General features: G+C 30.2%; 1 protein-coding gene across 1 annotated transcript in view; it reads left to right on the top strand.

Annotated features, from left to right (window-relative positions):
* Positions 1-5,965: 5,965 nt before the first annotated feature.
* The window catches only part of LOC111632849 (run domain Beclin-1-interacting and cysteine-rich domain-containing protein-like), an 82,553-nt gene continuing 66,940 nt past the window's right edge, over positions 5,966-21,578 (top strand). The window contains exon 1 of the mRNA XM_023377380.1: positions 5,966-6,160. Within this exon, the coding sequence (XP_023233148.1) occupies positions 6,144-6,160 (17 nt within the window). The 5' untranslated portion in view covers positions 5,966-6,143. The remainder of the gene's footprint in view (positions 6,161-21,578) is intronic.

Here is a 21,578-nt window from a genome sequence, read left to right on the forward strand (position 1 = left end):
GAATGCATTGATAATCTTCCTGAATGTATCAATGCATTCAGGAAGATTATCTTCAATCTACAGTAAAAATCTTCAATCTTTGAAGATTATTTTCAAATGCTCTAGCATTGATGATAATCTTCCTGGACTCTGCAACAATAGTCTGTCTACAACAATTTTTAAAAAATGCGAATTGCAAATTTCTAAGAAAGAGTTGTGTTGGGAATGTTGTGCAAATTGCAATTTTGTTAAAAGAAAAAAATTTTTTATGTATCAAAAGAATGGAAATATTTTTAAACTGGAGTATCGGGGGAAAATGAAGAGCAAACTTCTATAAGCATCCAAGAATCGTTTCTTCAATATGAGAATCTAATATTGTAAGACCTTGCCCATTATCATATTTTGTTTAAGAGACTAAAATATCTACAACTGCTTACATTGTTTAAAGTTTTCCATACAAATATCGAAAACGTTAAACAAAGCTTTTGATGAAAAATGTTCTTTCATCGTTTTCCTAAATTTATCTCGTCTTTCATGATCTAACATTAGTTTGAAGCCCTCGCTACTCTTCATTCGGTAACGAAGTTCTCCTACTTTATTTATTTATTTCATAGTAACGATCGTATTTAGTTAAATTGTTTAAAATTTTCAATTTAATCCATAGACATTCTCACAGATATATTTATTCAACATGCTTGCAAATGTTTTTAGCAAATACACTCGATTATTAAACCTATACCGTGCATTGTTTTATTCGTCAGTGTTCTGAACAGTTGTTACTAAAAGTGACGTTTTTGCTGAAAACAGTTGAAAACACACGTTTGCTAGGTAGCCGGATGACCGAGCGGTCAAGGCGACAACATATGGATCCGGGAAACCCGGGATCAAATCCGAACTGGGTCGAAAAAGAATTATTTAAGAATTTTTTCGGGTGGTCCGTCTCTCACTACCCAACCACTCTATTGTTGGTCTGGCCAAATTTATACTGGGCTTGCTAAAAGAGACCCTTTTAGTGCCCATAGGACGGAAAGAGTTGAAAAAACAGCTGATTCGATTACAGTAGAGCGTCGATTATCCGAATCAATTGGGGACGGATTGTTCCGGGGGAAAAAACCGATATTTCGGATAACCGATTATGTACGAAATAATATATTAACCTATCCCGAGTTGAAATTTTTCTCCGTTGCGTGTCACTTCGCGGTGAATTTTCGTCGATGATAAGCCTAACGTAAACTTTTTGAAATAATAATCATGACTTATTGTATCGTTAAAAATTATTTCTTTATTTTGTACAAACAAAATAAATATATTGAAAAATATAAAAACAATAAAAAATTATACTTCAGAAGTTGATTTAGTATCAAAAACGTAAAATATTTGAGTAGCCCAAGACATAGCCAAAGATTGCAGCGCCACAGCACTGGCGAAAATTTAAATTTGCCGACTGTAATTATTTCGGATAATTGACGTTTCAGATAATTGACTTTCGGATAATCGACGCTCTACTGTACATCAAAACGGCTGATATAATAATCAGCTTTCTACTATATTTCCATGCATATTTTAAATGTTATTAAAAAAGAAGCCAATAAGTACGACATTATTAGAAAATGAGGATTATTTATTTCCTCGTCTGATAAGATATTTTCGTATGAAGGCGTCCATCTTGTAAGCAGAATTGGTAGCATAGTCGAGAGATGCTGCCAGTGGGTTGATGAAGGACGAGGTACGACATATCTGGATGGACTACCTAGTGCTGTGCGATGCATCGATGCGACATCGACACATCGATGTTTTTGTTCGTCGATGCATCGACCTTCCGATGTTTTTGAAACATCGATCCTGATTCGATGTTAGCAATACTGTATGTGAATTTTGATTCATCGATGCATGCAGTTCATTCTTTGTTCCTAGTGTTACCACCTGTTTGGTTTTCATCCGGACAGTCCGAGAATTTCGTAGAAATTGTGAAATTGCGATGAAACAAAATTCTTGCAAATATGTTTACAAATTTACACTATTTTAACAGTGAACGAACTCACACTCATTGAAACTCATCTGCAACTCTGCAATGTTAGTCTGTTTACACCAGTGTTTCTCAACCTCTAACGAATCGTCGCCCCTTCAACGTAGTATCGCCCCCTTCAATAAAACCGTTACGTAGTATCGCCCACTTCACTTCAAAATTCCGATGCCCAGGGCCAAGGCTAACGCCAAATTCGTACTGCTTTGAATAGACTAGTGACTAGTATAATGTTATTTGTTTAATTATTGTACGATATAACGAATAAAATATCTAATTATTCTTAATATAATGTTTTATTATATCGCCCAGAAAATTGTTTTTCGTCCCACAAAATATAAATTGTTACTAATCGCCCCCTCAACATGGAAAAACGCCCACGTGGGGGCGATATCGCCCCTGTTGAGAAACACTGGTTTACACCGACTTGTGGCGCGCGACCTGTCGACTTTGAGGCGGGATGGCCGAACGGTCAAGGTGGCAGCCTACCGCTCTGGGGGACCTGGGATCGAATCCAGACGGGTCAAGGAATCCCCAGGAATTTTTCGGGGGTTGGTCCGTTCGGATATGTCGGGCCCCGTCCCTCACCACCCGGTCGCCCCATTGTGGGCCTGGCCGAACCCATAATGGGCCTGCTATGTAGCCCATTATGGCCGCCCCATAATGGGCCTGTCCTCTTAGTAACCACAGGGCAGAAAGAGTAAAAAAAACCTCTGTCGACTTTTTTTTGCATGTACGATGATACACGTATNTCATTTTCCTGACTTAAAATGATGATGATGATTTAGCATCTGTTTGTCACAGGAATAGTCAAAAAGAGCATTTTTGCTTTGCAAAATTTGTTTGATGATGATGATTAATTTTTTATACCAATTCAGTCTAACTGATCAGCAGATGGATCAGTGCTAAAAGTTTCATTTTTAAATAAATTACTTAATGTACAAAGCAATCATTAAAAAGTAGATATTCAAAGTACTTGGTAGAAAGAACTGGTCAGCAAATCTCAACCCCATTTGGTACACATGCTGTTTTGAGTGTGCTGTTTTGATTTTCTGAAAAAAATTGATTTACTTCAAAATTCAGCTTCTAAGACAAAATTTGGCACTGCTATCACCTTAAGTCAGGGCTTCTTAAACTTTTTTTATTCACGACCCCATTTATGGTTGTGATTTTTTTCGCGACCCAAAAAAATATAAAACAAAGATATATACAAATTTGCAAAAACAATAATGATGTGCTACCTGGTCTTTTGTGTTACAATCAGGGCTGTGGATTTGCGTAAAAATCTACTGACTCCGACTTTTCCTTACCATCCGACTCCGACTAGGGGCAGACTTGTTACCGAAAGAGACCAGGAAATTCTGATGTTATCACGTGACCTCAGAATAAAATATTCAATAAATAAAGTTGTAATAAAGATAGAGCGTAGAAACTTTTTATTCCAAAGCTAAAATACTTCTCTAAGTAATATATAAATATGTATTCGATAATTTTTACTTTTCCGGCTGTTATATATAACAGAGNTAACATACCTAAAACACACTTTTTTATATAAATAAGGTAAACACTATATTAACAATAAATAGCATAATTCCATAAATCATAACTTCAAACAAATTTTTGGAAACATTCCTTCGTTTTCTTACTAAATATAAAATTTTTATTTTTCCTTCCTAAAAATGGAAACTTTACAGCTTTTCTGCACTTAATAAAAACATAATTATCAATTGATATTCAAAAGAAAAATGCTATGCAGAATGGAACTTTTTTTTAATTTTAAAGATGCCTGCGTACTTACAGTATACTATACAGTAAAGTAGAATTACTGTATACCATACAGTAGATTCTTCTACTGTATGTATACAGCATTCTTCTTTGAAGTGTCTCTTGTAACCTGATGGTTGTTTAAACTACCAAAAAATTGTTTATAATAATCAATTTTAAAAAAATTAAATTGACACTTTAAAATTATATTATATTTTTTAAGACAAAATATCTATAAATTACTTTGAATTTTCTGGAAATAGAGGAATTAAAATAGAGCATTATAAAAAAGTTATACAGATTCATTTTCAGGATGAAATGAGATAATGGGAATTTAAAAATATATACAATAATCATCATATATATACATTAGATTATATACAGTAATTATCATACAGTAATATACAGTAATATATATAATGTATATAATGTGAGTATACAGTAATATATATCATATATCATATTATTATCATATCATATCAGTATATTATTATCATATATATATATATAATATAATATAACAGTATATTATATTACAGTAAGTATACAGTAATATATATAATGATTACTGTATATAAATTAATTATTTCAGATATATTTTTTTCTGTAATTTGTTATTTTCAGACAGTATAGAATTGTGTATAACATGTAAAAATATTAGAAATGGCTTATTGGAAATCTGTTCTAAAATTATTACTAAAATAATCACTGAAGTTTTTAATAAAGTAATAATTTACAATTATATTTATATTAAACATTCAATATTAAAAGAAATTACTATGCTTAGAAAACAAAGACAATAAATCTAGTGTTAATTAAATAAACTATTAAAACTGCTGTTTCACTTATTAATTATTGGACCAGTATTAATTATGACCTTGCAAAATCCAGCAGATTTATTAGTTCTTAATGAACAGTTTAGCTTTCATTACAGATAACAATATATCCAAAAACAAATATAATTTTTTTTTTTTTAATTTGTTAAAAACTTTTATAAAATGAAAATAAATTATTTACAGAATTATATAAAAATATATCTTATAGTATATCTTGAAGTAAAGAGTTAAGGACCTTTTATTTTTTATAATTGACTCTCAACCTGGGAAAAAGATCTTGTCATTCAGTGCTCAAGAGTGTGTATTAGAAAAAAATTCAAATTATATTTTTTTTCCTTTTACAATGTTTACGAAATCATGTAAAATACCCTATCTTGCCCATATGTGTTTTAAGACAATATGGAGTGGTTCAAATTAAATTTTTTATAATTATTAAGATTAAACATTAAACTAGCAGTGAAACAATATTTAGGGTTAATTTTTAGGCTATAATTTGAAATATTGTAGACCTATAAATTCCCACTGGCATCTGCCTGTCCATCCATTTTTTTTTTGTCTGTCTGCATATCTTTTCTTAATCTCAAGAATGGTGTTATGTAGATGAAAGCTGAAACCAGATATGAAAAGGTTAAGGGCAGGAGGCTCTGATTAACTAAGGTTTTTTTAATTCAAAAATTTTCTCCTGAAAGGAGTTAGACAACTGCCACGGCTCTATTGTTAACGGAAAAGTATGTACAGGAGCAAGACACTAATAATTTGAGGTGGAGAGCATATATTTTAAATTAAAAAATTATTAAAAATATGATTAAAAATTGCAGCCTGGCATTGTGACAATGTCACAATAAATAATTGCTTCTTACAGTATTGTAATCTATTTTTTTGAAGACATACAGCACAAGTGTGATGAACCTTATCATCATCAATGATGTATTACATTGCATATCTAACCTTGCATCAGAATNTCGATCAAACATCGATGTGAAATCCGACATCGAAATTTAGCATCGATGCTTAGGCAAACATCGATGTTAAAATTATAGACATCGCACAGCACTGGGACTACCTCGAAAAATTCTTTGGCTTTTCGGCCCGTTCGAATTCGACTCGGTCCCACAGAGCGGTAACCGCTCAGCCATCCGACCTTGAGCGCAAGCTATTATTTAATGCTTAACAGTTTAAAATTTGTTACGTGTTTCGTATTGTAATCAGAATCCCTCACCACAGAGTAAATCTAATTTTAGGAATCGATTGCAAGTGATTTAATGCCAACTATGATTTCCCGTTACCCCCGCCGCGCGTCGCGTAGAAAATTATAATATTACGATAAAAATAATTTTAAATTTTCGACACCAGACGGTGCTAGTAAATATCACATTGCTTATGGTTTGTAGGTGTTTAGATGAATGGCAAGGAATTTGCTTATCTAATTTTGTGAGGAAGTTTCGTCGATTTTAAATCGTTACAATTTGTCGTGTCGTCCGTATTCACATAATGATATTGTCAGTTAGAAGTTACCGACATTTTACTTTAAAAACGAAGAAATGCATCAAACAGTCAGGTGAATTTCTTACGTCCAAATTTAGTCAAAAATCTAAATGTTTAATTATTTAAATATGTAAATGGGGTAATAAATAATGTTTTGTGGGTGTTAAAGTAAATTGTGATTAGAAAATCTGCTTCATATTTATCTTACGTGATTCATAAATTTATTTACAAATGGCAAATGTTTGCTGGTGATATTCAAATGGTTTCTTGAATTTGAAATTAATCAATTTCAAGAAATTGATTAATTTCAAAGTTTATTCAAATGATTAGACTTTTTCCCTCATTTAAATAAGAATTTAGTTTGGAAGATCAGACACTGAATTATTTTAGATATATTATTATTATTATTTATAATGTAAAACACATTTTTAGTTTTATTCTGATATATTCTCATATAAATGTATGTCAAATTAGTATATTGTTATGATGAATTATACACGCTTACAATTTTTTGAATTTTTATTTGAAGGTTTATCAAATTGGGTCAAAAAATTAATTTGCTAAAGACATAAATTCTTGTTTATAAGAGTACATATTTTCCGTTACATTATTTAATAATGGTAGTTTGAAATAATACCGTAAGAATATAAAATACTTGTGATAATTTTTAATGACGATTAAATATTACTTTGGAATTATATATCTGAAGTGTAATGAAATTCAAAAAAGACTATTAAGAGTATGGTTTGACAGAATTGCACAATCTTAGAGTTTGCTGCATAATTTAACTCAATTATTGTAACAAAGATGTAGCAATCTTCTAACAAAACGTTACATTAAACTAATGTATTAATCATGTCGGCAGATTGTAATGTTAATTTGAACTGCCTTTGGGTGTTGCACATTGAAAGAACAAAAAGTTTAATTAATAAATTACACTATCTGATATCTGTTTATCTAGATATAATTTTAAAATCATAATTTTTTCAAATATTTATTAAAATTTTAATTTTTTAATTAAGTTTAATAATTATAATGATTTTAATAAAAAGATGTTTTAAACAAATATTCATGCTAATCTGCAGTTTTGTTTTAGGCAATATTCTATGTGAACAGAATTTAAAAATAATTTGATTTTTATAAGCTTTGATAGAATTATGATACTGTTTGTAAGAGTAAATAGTTCACATCTGGTTCTTATCAGATCTTTCTGGTGAATAGATGTTTTGCCTGGAGGTCAGTAAGTGTGATGTGATCCATAAAATTCAAATACAGCAGGTTAATGTTGGGATTATTAATGAGCTACAGTAGAAATCAGTGAAAACTGGTCAAATGAAATTTGATTGGTGAGCTTGTTGTTTGAGCAAAATGTAGTGTGGAATGTTTGACCATGGCCATTTTTGCTTGAGTCAGACTGTTTCTAGAATTTATTTAGATATAAAATTGTTGTGATTTTAGGCATATATTAACTATACTTAATACAGTATATCATTTTCCCAAAGTAAAACCTTAGCTAGTGAGTTAATAAAGTTAAAGCACAGCTTGGTTTTAGGGGTCATTAATCCTTTACTGTTAATTAAGATCTTTGAGTGGTTTATCTTCAGAATCAACTAAAAAAAGCAACGAGAACAAATAGGTATAAAGAATGCACAACAATAAGATTTAAAGTTGTAACCAATTAGAAATTATAAAACATTTCATAATAAGACTAATTATCTACTAGTTAAATATGTTTTGTAATCCTTTGCAGTAAAATACATAAATTCAGACAATAAATATTTTATATTATTAGCTTGATCAGTGACTTTTATCAGTTTAAAAACAATAAATGTAATCTAGTATAAGAAATATTCAAATTTTTTATTAAAATGAAACTGTTAACTAAATGTTAATTATAAATAGCAACTAGGCATGGAAATTTTTATCTAGTTTGTTTCATACTTTTAGTATTGTTTTACAAAATTTAAATCACAAATAATACATTGATTAATGTTTCTTGTTAAAATTTATATTTTAATTTATAATTTTAGAAATTACATGACTATTTATCAAAAATTATGAATAGTACCATGTGAACTTTGACTAGAAAAGTGAAATGAAAATATGAGCATTAAAATCTGAAACAGAGCAGACTGAAATATAGAAGTTAATAATTTATTGTATCATAATGTTTTTGAATCTCCTCATTTACATTGATGAGTAGAGGATAATTGATATTGAATTGAGAGGCTCAAAATCATTTTTCCCCCTACATTATTCTAATATCTAGTGGTGTATATATATTAGAACACCTTAATTTTGCTGAGAATTATATATTTTAAACACAAACGCTTTCAACCTGATTAACAGGCCATCTTCAGGTTCAAAAAACGAAAATGGAACAGATACGTTCCATGTATAGAATATACATATTTAAATCAAAATTTAGAACAAAAATTTTAAAAAATATACAAGAGAAACGGAATAAAATATAAAAATAACACAAAATAAAATTAAAATATACAAGAGAATATATAAAAATAACACCAAATAAACTAAAAAATAAAAAAATATATAATAAATATAATAAATCTTCCAATAAACTAATTCTAGCTTGAGTTTTCAGTGAACTTTTTAATCATGTATTTCCACGCCGACGACAGGCTCTCAGCATCTCTCGCATTTAAACATCCCTCACGTAGCCTACTCCTATATATTTCAATCTTCTCCGCCGTCATTGATAAAGATCAGTTTTTGTTTGGATGGAATGCAGCCCTAAGTTTTGGCTCAGGGTCATATTTGCATTCGAGAGGAAACGTAAGCATTTTTAATAGCCGAAACAGCGACGAATGATGCGATTTTTGTACCGAATTTTATATAACAGAGTTCGTTTAATATCAAAATCGATTTTTTTACGTAACAGTCGGCACCAAGTAACACAAAATCGTTATCGAGAGATTTTATTTTCTATATTTTAAGCGATTTTTCATGTTTTTTTCCTACTTTTTATTGCTTAATTTGATTTTTATTTAACATTATGGTAAAAACATTACAACCCATTAAAAAAGCTTTTTACGCTAAGTTATTTGTAGATGAAGTAAACATCAGTATATTATGAAGTTCCATATTCCATAGATTTGGATTCCGTATTGATCATATCTCTTTATATGGCAGCGATATATAAAGAGAAATGTTTCTAGACATCGTATCTCTTATTAAGATTTTATAATTGTCACGAAAATATCCATAATAGTTTTTTTCTGCTCTGAAAAGCATCTGGAACTCTTGCATTTTCCTATAATATTCATCGAAACCAGTAACGATAAGAATAATTAATGAATCTCGTTGCTTAATATAAATTGCTACTCGATATCCAATCTTCGTTTACTCTCTAGGGATCGATTAACTTCTAATAATCTTCGATTCATTTACAAAAAAGCCAATACTTTTAGCATATTGCCAGCGCAACGTACTCGCTGCTTACAGAACTAATCTTAAGCCCACAGAGACCGACACCGGGTTTATGTTCGATTGTCCATTCGTGTAACCCACGTGTACATTCGTGTAATTCGTGTAACCTCACATTCGTCTAGCAACGTCTACCTCTCGACACAAAACCGAGCCAAGAACGGGACCCCCGAACAAACGTCGGTTTTCGGGCCTCGGACCCACGCCCCGCGCTTAAGACACTTACAGATTTCTAAGAATTTTTGATGTTTCGGGAATGTATCGATATGGAAAATATTTTAATTAAGTTTGTATTGATTCTTTGTCCTTTTATCGACGCCGGTACCGAGTACGACGAGATAAAAGACACCGTCAAATACGGATCGCCGCATTGCCGGTATTATAATTATTTTGGAGTCATGCTAATAAGCTTTTCCGGAGCCCCGCAATACCTAATGCTTAAGAGTAGTTAGGATTAAGCCTTCGAAACCTCCGCTACAAAGGCATTAATATAAGCCGAATGGTCTAGAAAATTTTTTCTGTCCCGGATGCGTTAAGATCCACTCGTCCCATCGCCAACTCAATGGGCATAGTAAAAGGCTCTTGGATTCCCTAAGGGACGGAAAGAGTAAAAACTACAAAAAGGGCTTTTATAGTACAGACGTGGATTTATATAAAGATAAAAGCATTGTGATTTGTATTATCCTTTCTTTAAGATAGCTCTATCGATTGCAGTGACCGAAAATTATTTTCGGGACTGATTAAATGAGATGCATTAGTTCTCGATGGAAAGTGTTCTATACGAAAACGATTGTCTGGAACTCCCAAAATAATCGATACGTCTGTACTAATGATATATCGGACAGTATATAATTATCTGACTTACAAAAATAAAAAAAACATATGTTTTAAAAACCCGACTTTTTTTAATGTGTATATATATATGTATATATCAGTATATATATTACTGTTACAATAATATATATATAGAATATAAAATTAAGAATAATCTTTTCGTTTCTACTTTTCCCGACTGGTATAAGTATATATAACATAAGGAAAGTATAGCGATCGGACAAAAGATGACCCCCAAAATTTTTTTTACATTTTTGGACTCGGGGATTATTGTTGTTTACGGCAAGGCGACACTCGGGCGATCTGCCTAGGGGAGATGCCTTCCGGGAGGTCTTTTAAAGGGAAACTTGCCCCTATTTAGGCCTTACTGACGTGGAGAAAACCCGGAAAACTCCTCGTGTCCGGCCCGTCCGAGCCGGGCGCAAACCCGCGACCGAACTCCCAGCGTTCGGGGTACGAAGACCGCTGGGCCACCGGTGGGCCGGACTCGGGGAACCTCGNCGGAGAAGATTGAAATATATAGGAGTAGGCTACGTGAGGGATGTTTAAATGCGAGAGATGCTGAGAGCCTGTCGTCGGCGTGGAAATACATGATTAAAAAGTTCACTGAAAACTCAAGCTAGAATTAGTTTATTGGAAGATTTATTATATTTATTATATATTTTTTTATTTTTTAGTTTATTTGGTGTTATTTTTATATATTCTCTTGTATATTTTAATTTTATTTTGTGTTATTTTTATATTTTATTCCGTTTCTCTTGTATATTTTTTAAAATTTTTGTTCTAAATTTTGATTTAAATATGTATATTCTATACATGGAACGTATCTGTTCCATTTTCGTTTTTTGAACCTGAAGATGGCCTGTTAATCAGGTTGAAAGCGTTTGTGTTTAAAATATATAATTCTCAGCAAAATTAAGGTGTTCTAATATATATATTTACTTGCTGAGCACGTTTAAGGTTCTAGTGGTGTAGCTTTTTGGCACCAGTGTCAAATATTTTTTGATTTGTCCCTAAAATATCAATATCACTTTCATTAAAAAATAAAGCAAAATTAAAATTTTATTTAATTTATTTCAAGTTTAATGTATTTTTAATGACAAAACTAAAAAATTAAAGATTTAATGCTTGTACTTTGGCTCATAGAATTTCTTAAATTGATCATTTTCCTGACTTAAAATGATGATGATGATTTAGCATCTGTTTGTCACAGGAATAGTCAAAAAGAGCATTTTTGCTTTGCAAAATTTGTTTGATGATGATGATTAATTTTTTATACCAATTCAGTCTAACTGATCAGCAGATGGATCAGTGCTAAAAGTTTCATTTTTAAATAAATTACTTAATGTACAAAGCAATCATTAAAAAGTAGATATTCAAAGTACTTGGTAGAAAGAACTGGTCAGCAAATCTCAACCCCATTTGGTACACATGCTGTTTTGAGTGTGCTGTTTTGATTTTCTGAAAAAAATTGATTTACTTCAAAATTCAGCTTCTAAGACAAAATTTGGCACTGCTATCACCTTAAGTCAGGGCTTCTTAAACTTTTTTTATTCACGACCCCATTTATGGTTGTGATTTTTTTCGCGACCCAAAAAAATATAAAACAAAGATATATACAAATTTGCAAAAACAATAATGATGTGCTACCTGGTCTTTTGTGTTACAATCAGGGCTGTGGATTTGCGTAAAAATCTACTGACTCCGACTTTTCCTTACCATCCGACTCCGACTAGGGGCAGACTTGTTACCGAAAGAGACCAGGAAATTCTGATGTTATCACGTGACCTCAGAATAAAATATTCAATAAATAAAGTTGTAATAAAGATAGAGCGTAGAAACTTTTTATTCCAAAGCTAAAATACTTCTCTAAGTAATATATAAATATGTATTCGATAATTTTTACTTTTCCGGCTGTTATATATAACAGAGGAAAAGTGTAGCGCTCACTCCAAAAATGACCCCTCCCAAATTTTTACATTTTTGGACTCGGGACACCTTGAAATTTCGAGATATGCAAAAGATTCGAGGTTTTTTCTATATGTGTGGATGTTAGACTATGTGTGGGGGCATGATTTCGTTCACTCTGTTTGAAGCCTAATAATTTCTGTAGTCAGAGTGATCAAAATTGGAGTCGGCTGGTTTAACACAGGAGGTCGTTATTTAAGATAAAGTGGTTGAACTAAATCATTCTAACATCTTAAGCGAGAACATCTTAACAGGTTTTACTGTACTATTATAAAATTGCAAAAAAGCTTACTTTGAGGGTAAAGGTGAGTTTTATTTTATTTTTTTAAATTTTGAACGCTAATAACGAGTAAAATATTCATTAAGAGATATGATACATGACCACTTTTATGTCTTCACCTTGTCGACCTTTAATTAAGAACCAAAATTTAATAGTATTAATTAATGCCCCTTTATACGCAAGCTACAGTGCCACATTTCGTTTCTTAAACTTTACCCGTTCTGAGATATTGTTTAATATCTCAAAACAGAAAATAAAGAAATTAAACAAATTAGACGCCAACACACACGCGTGCGCGAATTTTTCCCCTTTATTGACCTTTTTGAGGGGTTCGGGAGGTCTCCAAACGTGTTGATTTGCAAAAAAAGAACTTGGAGGGTCAAATTTGACACGATTCCAATACTTTTCCGTATATATATATATAACAAGTTGGTAAGTAAAAAGGAGTCGGAGTCGACGGATTTTTTGACGACTCCGACTCTGAGTCCGACTCCATAGCCTTGGTTACCTTGGAACAGAGACAACTGAATACAGTGAAAAGCGACAACACTGCACTAGTTCACACTACAATCAGTGTTGCTGAATCATTGTCTCCCTGCACCAGAAGTGACACAAAGAGCAACTCACGAAACCTATGACACACAGCTTGTCACTTTCAAACTCTCACAAATTATTTTCAATATTTTTCATTAAAATCTCGCGACCCCAAGATTTCGTTAAGTGACCCCAAATGGGGTCGCGACCCATAGTTTAAGAAGCCCTGCCTTAAGTGCATATCACATGCATTTTCTAACAACTTATGAATAAAAAATGGTGTTACAAAATATTTTTCAGGCTTGCCTGATTGTGTATTATTTGTTAAGCTTCTCTATCAATAAAATAGCAATGCCAGTCAGCTCCATCATGTAAGGAATTTTGGTGTTTAAATTTAAATGTATGGTTTGAATTCTCTATTCGATTTTGAATTGCCTGAAGACGACGTGCATATTTACGTCGAAAGCGCTCGCAAGATTAAAATATTTTTAATTATATTTAACGCCTCATAGTCTGAAGTTTTGGAAGAAGTTTTGATTGAGATCTTACATTCTATCAATAAAATTGCTAATGTAACGTATGACTGTTTGTTCTACATAGTGTAGTGTTCAAATTTTATAATGTTCTTTTGGAATGCAAGATTTTGAGATTGGAACTCAATTTCAGTTAAGTTATTCATAATTTGGAATTTGAACTATAAAGACTAAGAAGGGGCATTGAACATGTTCAAAAACATTAGTCTGTAGCCAATAAATTTGCTAGAGTAAAATGTATAATTATTGTATTTAAAGGAATCCTGTTGAACTTTGAATAGAGAATTCTATTTTTGAGAGAAAAGCAGCAGTATTTGTAGTAGCTGCTGCTACAAATATAGCTGAAACAAAGTTTACCATATTATAATACTTGTAAAGTGTTGTAGGTAACTGATTTGGTAATTCATTGAACTCCTAAAATATAAATTGTTAATGATGATATTTTTATCATTATTGATTGTTATATCCAAGTCAAAAGAAAGAAGATAACAGGTTCATTCTCCTTAGTATTATTCAGAAAAGAAACATTTCACTGTTCATTATTCTTTTTATTTTAATAATAATAATAATAATAATAAATAAATATCTCACTTCATTATTTCTATTACTATCACCCATAATTTTTGTCAGAGAATACCATTAGAATATTTCATAAAATTTAGAATAAACACTGAAACGTCTTCACAATTCATTTGCTATGTTACCTCAGGAATTTAAGCCTTTTGGTGAAGTTGATCATTTTCCTTAGACTCTTTAGACTGTCTCAATATACAAAACATGTTAAAAAACTTCCATCTGGTTTTTTAGTGTATTTTTTAAAGTTTACTTATTGTCCTGAAAAGTTTAATATATTTTTATAATTGTGCCATTGCCAGATACAAGTTTTTTAACATGTTTTGCATATTGAGGCAGACAAGAACCTAATGAAAAAGTTGACTTCACCATAAGACACAGCTCCTGAGATGTGATAGAGAGTGAAATTCTGAAGACATTTTAGTGTGTCTTCTAAATTAGTGAATTTTTTTTAATGTTTACTTATTGTCATGGCAAATTTTATTATTAATTAGAATATTTCAGTTAACATATCTGTCTTCAACTGATATCTTATTTAATAATAGCTGTAACATTGTGATGATTTGAACAAGTATGATTGAGTGAATGGTTTAATCTCCCTCAATATGGATGAGGCTGTATATCTAATTGGTTTTGATATAAGTAAGAACAAATTAACTAGTCAGATTTTCATTGCATTGTAAATGTTGAAGTTGTGTGTTTTTAACAGCAAGTATGACAAATTATTTTTTATCATCACAAATTTCTTGTTGCTTTTGGCAAATTGCTTGCTACATGAAACTGTCTTAGTTTAACTCTTCTCTTTAGATACCAATGTTATAATTAAAAATGCAACCAATTTTACAATATTTTTTATGAACTAATTGAAGTTAAATAGAAAATGAATAGCATTATAAAAATTTCATTTGTTAATAAAATATAAATGTCTAAAATCATATATCCTCTATTTTGAGAAAGAAATGCACAGAAATTCTGTGATTAAATTGATTATATTAACTTTTAATGTTTATATATTATCAATTATTTAGTAAAATTTCTGTAGATAACTCTATTAATAAATATATCTATGAAATATTATCAGTTGTCTTAATTCTTTTAATTTATGATACATTATAAAATTTGCTTTCAAATTCTGTTCTGTTTAATTTTAGATAAGACAAATATCATTTAAATTATTTATCTGTGAATAATAATTTTTTATTAAAATCTAATAAATATCCAAAATAGGCTAGGATTCATATTCACAATTTGATAATAAGGAATGATAACTTCACAAATTTCATGCATCCTAATTTACAATAATTTGATATCATCATATGTATTTATCAAAATTATTTGAAGTAACAGAACTTAAATTTGATTAACATTTAGAACAAGATTAATATTCTAAAATAATACAAAAAAAACTTTATGTTCAGTTTAAATTGGTATGTATGATGAGGAATGTCTAATAGCAAAATTCTTAAATTAATTTAAATAAATTAAAAAATTTGAAATTTTAAGAAAACAAACTTCAATCTCTATAAATATTCAAATTTTTAATGGTTTGTTTAGAATCAAAAAATTAATTTGTTTAAGTAATTTACTTTAATATATACATTTCCAACAATATAATGACTGAATAAATTAAATCTCTTCATTAAGATGTCCTTTGTAACACTGTTTTTGAGAGTTTATTTTTATTTGACTTTTTCAAATTCATTCTATTCATGTTTGACTAGTGCTTTTGATTTTTCTCCCTCAAACCATACACACAATTATTTATAACAAGTAAAACGGCAAAAAACCATATTTGGGACAAGACTATGTCTCGGAGACTCACTACTAAGTGGAATCACTTTGACGCTCACGGCAGGTCTCGTTCTCATCCTCCAATTTTCTTTGGTATCACTGCTTTTGGGTGCAATCATTCAAACTTCGCTGGCCATGACCACGAGGTCGTCCACGATGCATTTCTGATCAAATTAATTTATCCAATTTCGAAATTTCTCTCCATTGCATGTTGGCCTGGGTTGAATTTTTGTCAGTACGTAATGAAAATTTCCCATTTTAAAAAAAAATAATTGTGGCTGTTGTATCGTCCAAAATTATGTTTTTATTTTGCACAAACAATATACAGTTTAACTCGATTATAACATCGGATGTAACGACAACCCTAATATAATGTCAAATTTTTATTGGTTCCATGATCTTACTATACAGGTATACCTCGAGTTATGTCATTTGTCAAAAAATATATGGAAAAATAAAAATCAAGTTTAAGTCATTTTATTCGACTTTATGTCCATCCCCCACAAATATTGAAGTTGTAATATCACTAGAAAAGCATTAAAGCACATAAAATCATATTAAAATATGTACATTTACAGTAAATGTTAATATAATCATCATAAATCCTAGAGAACGAAACATGAAAACATCTGTGTTTGTGTTGTCTTCTTATTTGGCAGTCTTTAAGTGTTCAATATTGGTGTTTTCCACAGTAGCTGCAATATCTACCATTTGGCTTCACTGTCAGCGCCACTCGATATTGATAGATTTAATATAAATTAGTTTATTTTCTACTGTCGCAAGATAATTTTAATAACTGCATTTGTCATTTAACCTTACAAAATCATCATATTTTATAATGTCTTAGAGCAAACCACATTCACAAATAAAGAGTCCGCGATGTGTTGTAAACATGTACAATACATTTACAAGTATGTACTGTACATGAATTTGTAAATTTAGATTACTTTTTTCTGTACTATATTAAAAACTAAAATTTATTTGTTTGTAAGCTTAAAATATATACTTATTAGCCATATATTATTAAAAATGCATTTATCAATAAAATACAGAACTGGGAATGGTTATTTGTGGTTTAGTCTAGTGACAAGTAAATTCGGAGACAGGTAAATTCGACTTACATCGTTTTTCAACTTAAGTCGCCTCTCCTGGAACCAATTACCGGCGTAAAGCGAGGTATACCTGTATTAGATAATAGCGAGGTTGAGGCCGAAGTTTTAAACGCAAAAATGTGTACGTCGGATGTTCAGTGCCGCTTTTCTGTAAGCCTAGAAGTTTGACAATGGTGTTTGGATAGTCAGTGGAATCATGCTCAACATTCCAAACACAGTTGTCAAACTTATAGGCTTACAGGAAAGCAACACTGAACATCCAATGTACACGTTTTTGCATTTAAAACTTCGGCCTCAACCTCGCTAATGTTAAAAAACCTACTTGTAATGACATAAAACCCTGTTTTAATGTCATATTTGAAGCAGTCCCAAATTTACAAAATTAGATTACAAATTTTATTTAACAAAGAAAATACTGTGTTCAGTCCTAGGGTCAGAGTCCACTTCCTAGAATGACTATGGGTGGTACATCTACAGTCATTCTAGGAAGTGGACTCTGACCCTAGTCTCACCATCTGACTTCGGTTTGCCTGTTTGTAGAGAGAGTCGCCATTTTGTATTTTATTTTGACTTGGTTCTCGGTCCCCTGAATACCTACAAGTCTGGTTTCTTTTATGCATTCATGATTTGGGCACCTAATACTCTGTCCCAAATTGCAACTCCTTCATACCTCTAAGTTGTTAACACAGCAGGCAGTACAATTTTATAAACAAGACAGTCTTGTCAAAAATAAAAACACAGATAAATCTTCTGAAACTACTACAGTCTATTAGGAGCTTGATTCTAAACATGTTTATTGGTTTTATTTAGTTTTCTTTTTATAAATAAATTTACATATGTGGTGCGAAAAATAAGAAGTTCTAAAAATTGAAAATCCTAGTCAAATATGAATGAGTAGATTGGATATGAAAGATGTTTGAATGATGTTCAATAGAATTGAAGATTTTGAAAGATGATGATGATAAATTCTTGAAAATGTTAGTGTCATAATGGATTTCTTAATATAAGGCAAATGTTTAATTAGTTTAAATAAAAAAAAATCAGAGATCTAACATAATAATTGAACAACATAATAATAAAAGCATATTTTAAAAAGTAGAATATATATTACAAGAAGTTCAGATAATAAAAATAGAAAATGTTACATAATCATCTTTATTAGAAGAGAACTATATATAATTGAAACTAATGAAATAACTGGATAGGAAATTAGATAAGAGCCTGAGGTTTGCATAGAGATAAAAAAAATTGAGCAAGAGAGATAAAAAAAATTGACAAATTAGAAAATATACAGAATATGAAAATACATTGGCTTTTTTAAAGAAAAAAAACATTTCTTGTTATAATGATGATTTTAAAATTTAACTTCAGAACTGATCTGTATTTAAGTATAATATTTTTAAATAACAANATAAATATTTTATATTATTAGCTTGATCAGTGACTTTTATCAGTTTAAAAACAATAAATGTAATCTAGTATAAGAAATATTCAAATTTTTTATTAAAATGAAACTGTTAACTAAATGTTAATTATAAATAGCAACTAGGCATGGAAATTTTTATCTAGTTTGTTTCATACTTTTAGTATTGTTTTACAAAATTTAAATCACAAATAATACATTGATTAATGTTTCTTGTTAAAATTTATATTTTAATTTATAATTTTAGAAATTACATGACTATTTATCAAAAATTATGAATAGTACCATGTGAACTTTGACTAGAAAAGTGAAATGAAAATATGAGCATTAAAATCTGAAACAGAGCAGACTGAAATATAGAAGTTAATAATTTATTGTATCATAATGTTTTTGAATCTCCTCATTTACATTGATGAGTAGAGGATAATTGATATTGAATTGAGAGGCTCAAAATCATTTTTCCCCCCTACATTATTCTAATATCTAGTGGTGTATATATATTAGAACACCTTAATTTTGCTGAGAATTATATATTTTAAACACAAACGCTTTCAACCTGATTAACAGGCCATCTTCAGGTTCAAAAAACGAAAATGGAACAGATACGTTCCATGTATAGAATATACATATTTAAATCAAAATTTAGAACAANGCTATATTAAGGTTAATTTTAATAATTATAAAGTAATTCTGCCTAGAGGTAGGCAGTAGTTTGGTTATCTTTAAAAATCATTATAATAGATTGAATAGTTGAGTATGGTAAGACCCCACTTAATGCAGCATTCCTAGATGACAAAGCACTAAACAAAACAGCATTAAACAAGGCAATTTTAACGTAGAGTAAATAGGGATAGGGGAACACATGATCAAAAATAAACAAATTTTACTTTAAGTTATTTTTATATTAATTTGTATAATAATATATGTTAAATAACACATAAACATATGTACACAGAAATGTAAAGTTCATTTTTTGTGATGAAGGTCCTGACTTTTCTGAAATTCTTGTTCTTTTGNATCAACAAATTTTACTTTAAGTTATTTTTATATTAATTTGTATAATAATATATGTTAAATAACACATAAACATATGTACACAGAAATGTAAAGTTCATTTTTTGTGATGAAGGTCCTGACTTTTCTGAAATTCTTGTTCTTTTGCAATAAAATCGAAGTTTCAATTGTCACTTTTTTCTTTCCTTAAGGAAATGTTGGTAGCAGAGGTTTGCATCTAAAATGCCTCATTTTGCTTTTGCTTCAAAATCTGGATTATTTGCTACAATTTGATCAACAATTTCAGTTATCTTACCAAACTTTTACTAAGGAAATCTTAGAGAAATTTTTTGGGTTCTTTGTTTTCAGAATCTCTGTTTCCCAGTTCTACATGAATTCTTTGTTCTGCCAGTTCTCAAAGGTCATCATTAGTTGATGACCTTTAGAAACCTGCTGTAACTCTTCAATATCCTGCTCGTCTATATCTCCTAGTCCTGCTATATCGATTAGGTTGAGTTTGGTCAACTTAACCAAACAGCAATAGGCTCTTCTCATTGAGAATTCTTGGATACCTTCAATCACAACTTCTTTCACACTTTGTTTGTGCATTTATCAGTTAATTCTTGCCAAGTGAAGTCGATATTTCCTATGGCATCCATGATGTTATATATTTTCCAAAATTGCACTAAACAAACATAGATTTAAAGAATGTACACGTTTTTCCACCTTTTGCTGATTGGTTTGTTTGCAAATAATTGTATTATATATGAATCAATGAGATGCTGCGATAATTTAAATCAGCATAAATTTTAAGTGTTTTTTGGGCTTCGAGCAGATCACATTATATCAAATCAGCGTTAAGCGGGGTCTTACTGTACTAGGAAAATGTAATTTATTACAATGTTATTACTGTTGTTTGCTAGAGTTAATTTCAATTTCACACTGAATAGAATCTCTACTGTTATCATTATGATAAATTTATCTTAGTACATATAATGTATCTGTGTAGTTCAGTTTGCATTGGTAAGATTAGACAATGGAGGTTAATAGACTAAAAAATTTTTTACATTGTTGATCTTAGTATAAACATTAGTATATTTTCAAATACAGTAGAGCGTCAATTTTCCGAAAGTCAATCATCCGAAAGAATTCCAGTCGGCAAATTTAAATTTTCGCCAGTGCTGTGGCGCTTCAATCTTTGGCTATGTCTTGGGCTACTCAAATATTTTATGTTTTTGATACTAAATTTTTATTATTTTTATATTTTTCAATATATTTATTTTGTTTGTACAAAATAAAATAATAATTTTTAACGATACAATAGTCTTTGTTAGGCTTAACAGCGACGAAAATTCAACGCAAAGCGACACGCAACGGATAAAAATTTCGACATCGGATACATTAAACTATTTTTTCGTACTTAAATCAGTTATCCAAAATATCAGTTATCCGGACAACCCCAGTTCCCAATTGATTCGGAAAATCGACGCTCTACTGTATTCACATTTAGCAAAATGTAAAAGTTCAGATGAATGAGTTTAAAAACAACTTTTATGCATAAGGAATTTAAGTTCTTATGATTACAGTAGTATATGTGACCAATACATTTCAAGAACTGGTGTGAATGCAGAAATTTGATAAAATAACAAATTTTATTATTCCTTGCACTAACATACCTAAAACACACTTTTTTATATAAATAAGGTAAACACTATATTAACAATAAATAGCATAATTCCATAAATCATAACTTCAAACAAATTTTTGGAAACATTCCTTCGTTTTCTTACTAAATATAAAATTTTTATTTTTCCTTCCTAAAAATGGAAACTTTACAGCTTTTCTGCACTTAATAAAAACATAATTATCAATTGATATTCAAAAGAAAAATGCTATGCAGAATGGAACTTTTTTTTAATTTTAAAGATGCCTGCGTACTTACAGTATACTATACAGTAAAGTAGAATTACTGTATACCATACAGTAGATTCTTCTACTGTATG

This window comes from Centruroides sculpturatus, unplaced genomic scaffold, assembly GCF_000671375.1.
Source record: "Centruroides sculpturatus isolate CEXI.00-Female unplaced genomic scaffold, Cexi_2.0 scaffold119, whole genome shotgun sequence".
In the NCBI taxonomy this organism is placed as follows: domain Eukaryota; kingdom Metazoa; phylum Arthropoda; class Arachnida; order Scorpiones; family Buthidae; genus Centruroides; species Centruroides sculpturatus.